General features: G+C 23.4%; 1 protein-coding gene across 1 annotated transcript; it reads right to left on the bottom strand.

Annotated features, from left to right (window-relative positions):
• Positions 1–459: 459 nt before the first annotated feature.
• Positions 460–1,290, bottom strand: MIF2 (mini zinc finger 2). The gene has a single exon (XM_016323875.3). It carries the CDS (start codon positions 997–999, stop codon positions 724–726), a length of 276 nt encoding a protein of 91 aa, XP_016179361.1. The 5' UTR covers positions 1,000–1,290; the 3' UTR covers positions 460–723.
• Between the last annotated feature and the right edge of the window lie 5,987 nt (positions 1,291–7,277).

Raw genomic sequence — 7,277 nt, 5'->3', positions numbered from 1 at the left:
TTTATTTCCATTTGTTATAAACGACACATGGTTGTTGCACACTAGGGAAACTTACTAGCATGCATAATATGGTAGAAAAATTTGACAAAGAATATTCAAGAAACATTATTATTGTCTTGGTCATCATCTATTATTTATATAGGAGAAAATTTAATTCAGAAACGGCTCATTACCAAAATAGAAAAAAGAAAAAAAAAATTGAACAAAGTTGGGGGGGGGGGGGTTTGGTTTAGCGTGAAGGGTTCAAATTATTATGGATATTTTCTACGATCTTGATTGGATATCAAAAATATCATCACACCAAAAAGGAAATAGAAATTAAAGAAAGAAAATAAATAAAAAAATAATCCAACAATTTTCTCATCATATTAATTTGTTGACTAGTAGTTTATCAACAACAAGCAAATAATCCTGGCTCACACATAATTATATGACAAAAAATATTAATTAAAATTAAGAAAATACAACTTCCTAATTATATTCGGATTAAAAATTAACATTGCTTTAACCCTTTACACACATAAAATTAAGAACATACTACTCTAGCTAGAATAATACCAATATTAATAGAGTGAAATAATGAATGTTAAAATCCCAAATCTTAACACCAAGGAAAATAAAATAATTAAGCAAGTCCACAGAATATTTTACAACCATTTCTTTTTTTTTTTTTGTTTATAAAAAAAAAAAGAGGCATTACAATTTTTTAAAAGTGGTCTCTTTCTAAGAAGTTCCATTATTAGAGGGTGGTGGTGAAGAACACTCACACACTACTTCAGTCTCAACCTCTCTCTTGTGGAAGCTTCTATGGCAGCCGCAAGCGGCGCAGGCGAGGGCAGCCCCTGTCCCCTCCTCGCCGCTTGCCATGAACTCCCTGCAGCCATCGACCGCGTAGCCGCCTACGCTCGCGGCGTGGTTCTTCTGGCACTCACCATATTTCACCGTCCTAACACTCCTTGTTGGCTCCTCTCTTCTCAAAACTACTTGGCGCTTCCTCATTCTATAGAACTATTCCGAGACGAAGAAGAAGGAAAAAGAAGGAGGAGAAAAATGTTGAGAATTTTAATTTGTTAGTGTTTGTGTGAGTTTGGTGAATTGAAAATCAAGTAGAGGCATATATAGAAAGAAATCTGGTAAAGAGAGAGAAAGAAAAAGTGAGAGAGAGCCCTAACCCTAGAATGTGTATTTATAAATAAAACTCTTATGAATACAATCATGTATTAGTGGACACAGCTCATAACCACTATTTCAAAAAAAAGAAAAAGAGAAATATTTAGTGTGTACAATTCAATCATGTAATGCAGTAATTCTTTGAATATTATTGGGATCTTGTACTAAACTGAGAAATTAAATCTTGGAATTAAATTTGAAATCAAAGAATAATCGAGTAAATTAGTTAAATTATGATATATTTATATTGTAACTTTTTTGATTTTTTGAACAACTGATACGTGAAAAGTGAGTATTTAAATTAATTAAATAATAATAAATTCTTAAAAAAGCTGATTAAAGTTTCAATTTTAAACGATAAGTAACATTTTTTATCTTAAATATATATTGTCTAAATCTTCAACAAGCTAGTAAATAATTCTTTAAATAATTATCGAAAATAAATCATCTTAAGTTAGTCGAATGATCAGTTTAAACATCTGTTTAAATAAGTATATACCAGGGATTGAAATTATGTTTTATGTATGCGATAATTTATTGGCGAACGATAAATTTTTATTTAAAATTCATATCCACAAGGAATTAATCTTTTAATTTATCAAGTTAGGAGATGGCCTGAAAAATTAATAAAAAAAGTTATGAAAAATAATAACATGGGTGAACTTGACTTTGTTTCCTTCTACGGATTAATGGCAACCGTTTAATTTTATACGTTATCGTTAACATTCAATCAAGTGTTGTACATAGGCAAAAGGTAATTTCTTTATTAAGATAGTAGACTTGACAGTTATACATAATTACATATCAGTAATAATTTTTTACCTTTTACTCTTTTAGTATATAAAAATTAAATTCTTAATTTGGGTGCAGTATATATATAATAATATGTGAAATTAAAAATATTATGTGTATACTAAAAAATAAATATTATATATTTACATATATACATATATTATTTTATATTTTTTTAATATATATTTTATTTTATATAAATAATTAATTTTTAGTCTACACATCATTTTGATTGAAAAAAAAAGTTATGCTACATGTATATTAAAATCAGCCACCAAAGTCAGTTATTAGTATAAAATACATATTAGAATATAAATACACGTTGAAAATGAATTAAATCACATATATATTTATACACAAATATATTGATGGCTGATTTTAGTGGCTGATTTTGATATACAAATAGTATTTTTAAAAAAAAAAATTCAGCATTAATTGTACTTAAAGTAGGTATGAGTGGGAATTTTACTAATGAAAATCAAGTAGCTAGGTAGCTTAGAGTAATTTCACCCCGTGATGAACCAAGTTGATGAATTTGGTGAGACAATGGCATTGAGTTGAACTTTAATAAATTAACTAGAAAAGCAAAAATAAACAAATAAAAGTTTAAATAAAAGGGTACTGAGCGCAATCAGTAATATAAAACGCCAGTGTACAATTTTCTATAATTACAAAATTTCCATCCTATTCACCTAATTCACTGTTCATAATAAGGTATCAATTGAAATCATCAAATAAATCCAAAAATGATTCCCTCAAATACAAGGGAAAGCTCAATAATAATTAATCAGTGATGGGCTTAAATTGGGAAGAAAGCTTTTCATATTTTTTCACCCAAAAATAATGACGGGGTTAGCTAGCAATAAATAAAATAAATAAAGATTGTTCTGTCTCTTGAATTAAATTACTAATGGTCACTTTATCATTTATTTGTAGTTGGATATCAAAGTTCTAAAAATTGAACTAGAGATCAAATTGATAGAATTAAAAATTTAAATATTTAATCGAAATTAAATCAGATATAATAAAATAATATATTTATATATAAAATATATAATTTCTAAATTTTTTATATTTTATTATTTTATATCAGTTAACCGTTAAAAAATTATACCAATTTAACCGGTTAATTGATTATTTTAACAGATTTATTGCTAATTAATTTTTATCTTAAACCGAACTAATTTGGTATTCAATTTCTGATTAATTCAGCCGAATTTGTCAATTTGGTCCGGTTCTTAGAACAATAGTTGAAAATCACATAATAGTCATTAGTAAAAATAGAAAGATATTAGATTAAGTAGTTACTCAAAAAGTTAAAACTGATATATTTTGGTCTTGGCAGTCAAAATTCTCATTCAAAGATGATGTAGTAAGTTAACTACTAACATGGCAAACTAAAATACTCATGTGAAAAATACCTTATGTCTTCTTTTTTTTTTCTACCTTATGTCAATATTAAACTTGCCATGCTATAATTTAACATAGAAAATTAAAGATTAAACAATTTAAAATTTTATTATACTAAAAAAAATTATGTCGTATATATTATTATTATTATTATTATGGAGTGTATATATATGGAATTTGAATGGGCCTAATCTGTATATCCGATGGTATCCGAATTTAATATTTTTTGTGGGGTGCATTGATACGATGGCAATAAGATTTGTCGAGAAGTGGTATATGTCTTCACCTAAAAACGTGAAGATGATAGGTAAGGTTTGCCAAACCCTGTACGACCAAAAATTCAGAATGATTCCTTTAATTAATTTGTTGTTTGCATGTACATGTTGCTTTCTGTGTTGTAGGATCCATCATCCTTTCATCAATAAAACCACTCTTCCCCAGTTGCATTGTCTTCTTTAATTTATATAAATCTTATTTTCTAATTACTACTTCATACATAAAATTGGTGTTTCAATTGCCAAAAGCTTCATACATTTTTCAAGAGAGACATTATGTGAGACCAAATCTTTCATTTTAATTAATTTCTCCCAAATATTGGAAGCCTGCATGTCTCATTTTAGTCTTCAAAATTTTAAAAGATTCCAATTTTATACAATCAAGTTCATTTTGTTCACTCCATATTCAATGAAATAAAAGATTATATTTTTTTTTCGTTATTATAAATCTCACATCTATCAAGCATAAAATCTCTAAATAATTTATAAATGTGAAATATCTCTTATTTTATAAGTTATTTTTTGAAATTAAATTAGACCCGTTCAATTTTAATTCTAATATAATATCAAACAGAAAAAAAATAATATTGTTATATTTTGTTTAGTGATAAAATAAAATAAATTATAAAAATTTAATTTATTCTTATTTTATTATAAAAAAATTAAAAATTATATAATAATAAAAAATATAATTATAAAAATTTAATAAAAAATAAAAAATAAATTATATTTATATATTTTTTATTAAAAAAAATATAAAATACACTAATTTAATATCTCTAAACATAATATATCCAAATAGCGTAGCTAATGTTTTTAGACTATCTATCTACAAATATCTATACGTTCTAGATGATCATTACTGAATATTAAAAAAAAAGTGTATTATACGTCTTATATTTATTAAAAATAAAATTTTTAAATAATTTATAATATACAATATTTTATCTCTTATTCTATAATCTAGTTTCTGAATTGAATTAGGCCCCTCACTCTCAGCTATTTTGTCTCAATACTATGAATCTTTCCTGTTATTAATTTTCGTAGGTCTTTTGTCTTTAAGAGACTAAGCGTTAGTCAATTATTCTTGACGCGTCATATTCCGAAAATCTCAAAAAGTATCTTTTTGATGATAAATTATTATATTTTGTAGGTTATTTTTAGTATTTATTATTTAACATTGCATGCCATGTGGCTGACATGTATTGGTTGATATATCACTTAACAAGATATATATCAACTTATCAAGTACCAACAAATAGTAAAAGTTGATCAATAATATTAAAATAGCTTACAGAATATTACTGTAAGAACTAAATTATAATTTTAAAAATTTCAAAGCTAAAATACAGCATGCTTATAATTTCAGAGAAAATTGAAAATTTATTCGATACTTTGTTCGTTGACCTTTGAAAATAAGAAAGTAGATATCTAATAAATATAGTATAATGAAAAAGATACGAAATATTTTTTTTCTTTAGTTAAAGTTTAAACACCGACGTGCCACTAAACTGTACGAGTTTCTCAATTTATTACTGTTAGTCTGTTAAGATAAAAAATACTTATACTTAAGTTTTTTAAAAAATAATATTTTTTAAATAAAAAATTACATTTAGTTGTTTTCCTATAAAATTAATAGTTAAGAATCGTTAATAATAATTTAAAAAAATAAAAATACTAAAAAATTATCAAAATTTATTATTTTTTGACTATTATTTTTAGTCATCAACCTAATTTTTTTAATTTAATAATTCAATAACATTTTCATATTTTTAAATATTAATAAAAAAATAAAAAATTTCGATAACCTTCTAAAAAAAAAAAATAATGTAAGATTCAGTAGGTATACTTATGTGCATATTTATTATATCTATTATATATCTCTAATTTTAAAGTCAAAATGTATCCATGTTATTTTTTCATTGCAATTAGAATTAAATCTTTTCTTTCAAAATTAAGGAAATTTTCTCTCCTCCTTACTAATTTTACAATTAAAATGTGCCAAATGTCACTCTCTCATTGTAATTGAAATTAAATCCTTCCCTCTAAAATTAAAGAATTCTTCCATCCTCCTTACTAATTTTACAACCAAAATATGACACATGTCACTCCCTCGTTGCAATTGAAATAAAATCTTTCCCTCAAAAATTAAAAAATTCTCCTCTCCTCCCTCTTCCTTTCTCTATTTCTCTCATTCCTTCAACCACTCTATCTATTTTATATATAATTATTACTAATTTGACAATCAAAATGTGCAATATGACATTCTTTAATTGCATTAAAATTAAAATTAAAATATTAAAATAAAAATTGAAATATACCTATATTATGTATCATATATTACTATCTAATTTAATAATCAAATGTGTCTCATAACACTCTCTTATTAAAATTGAGAGAAAATATTTTTTTTTCAAAATTAATAAACTCTCTTCCTAAATTCTCTCATCTTCCTCTCTCCATTTTTCTATTTCTCTCTACTATTTTTACTCTATATATAATTTATATTTTTATATTAGTAATTTGAAAAATCAAAATATGTTATCCGATATTTTTTTACAATTAAAATAAAAAATTTTCTTCCAAAATTAACAAACTCTCACTTTCAATATCATTCTTTATTTTTATCTTTCTCTCTCTTTTCTCTCATTCTCTATTTTTCTATCTTTCCATTCTACAAAAAATAAAATTAACGAAATAATATAATTTAAATAAAAAATATTATTATTATTGTTATTATATACATAGTTTTTTAGTTTTTTATTTAGTTTTAAATTTTCACCGCTTATCTTTTTAATTTATATTTTTATTTTTCTTCTTTCAAATATTTATTACATATAATTTTGAGAAAATATTAATGTTATAATTAAAAGTTAGAATCAAGATTTAATTATTTAAAAAAAATTAATTTTGAGTTAATTTTATAACTATTAGTATAATTTTTTTATACTAATATCTAATTATATTTTTATACAATAGAGGAAAAAAATATTATTTTTATATAACAAGTATAAAAATTAATTATTTTTATTTGTGCAACAGACTTTAACAGTTAACACCTAATTAAATGTAAAAGTATACACGTTAAATTGTTTTAAATTTTAAATAACGAATGTTAAAATTAATTATTAATAAAAAATTAGACTTTTTTCTATAAAAATAATAAATAAAAATCTAATTATTTATTTTTTATCTATAGATATCTTAGTTTTTTTAGCCAAATACTTTTGTCAATTTATAATTTTTTTTTATAAAAGTAGTTTACTTTTATAAATCTTTTGTGTCATACATAGTCTATACTATAAAAAAATAAACCATAATTTTAAAAAATTTATATTTCCATAATATTATTACGAATAAAAATACTAGTTCTACTTTCTAAACCAAAAATAAAATCTCGTGTGGAAGAGATCTTAAGATTTATGGGTCTTTTCAATAATTTATAAAAATTTTGACTATTCTATTTTGGAAAAGTTTGATTACTCTACTAGTGCAAAGTTTTGATTATTTTGTGGGGAAAATTTGATTGTATTGTGATAAATTATTTTGATAGAAAAAAATGTACAATACAAATATTTGATAATAACAAAAAAATAATTTAAATAATTTAAATTTATCTCATTTAATTAA

The sequence above is a fragment of the Arachis ipaensis genome, chromosome B10 (assembly GCF_059453495.1).
Source record: "Arachis ipaensis isolate K30076 ecotype BB chromosome B10, ASM5945349v1, whole genome shotgun sequence".
In the NCBI taxonomy this organism is placed as follows: Eukaryota; Viridiplantae; Streptophyta; class Magnoliopsida; order Fabales; family Fabaceae; genus Arachis; species Arachis ipaensis.
This window is presented reverse-complemented; position numbering and strand designations above follow the sequence as displayed.

Bases quoted from the DNA above. Each gene is read 5' to 3' on its own strand.
- MIF2 (XM_016323875.3), bottom strand. From the start codon at position 999: ATGAGGAAGCGCCAAGTAGTTTTGAGAAGAGAGGAGCCAACAAGGAGT.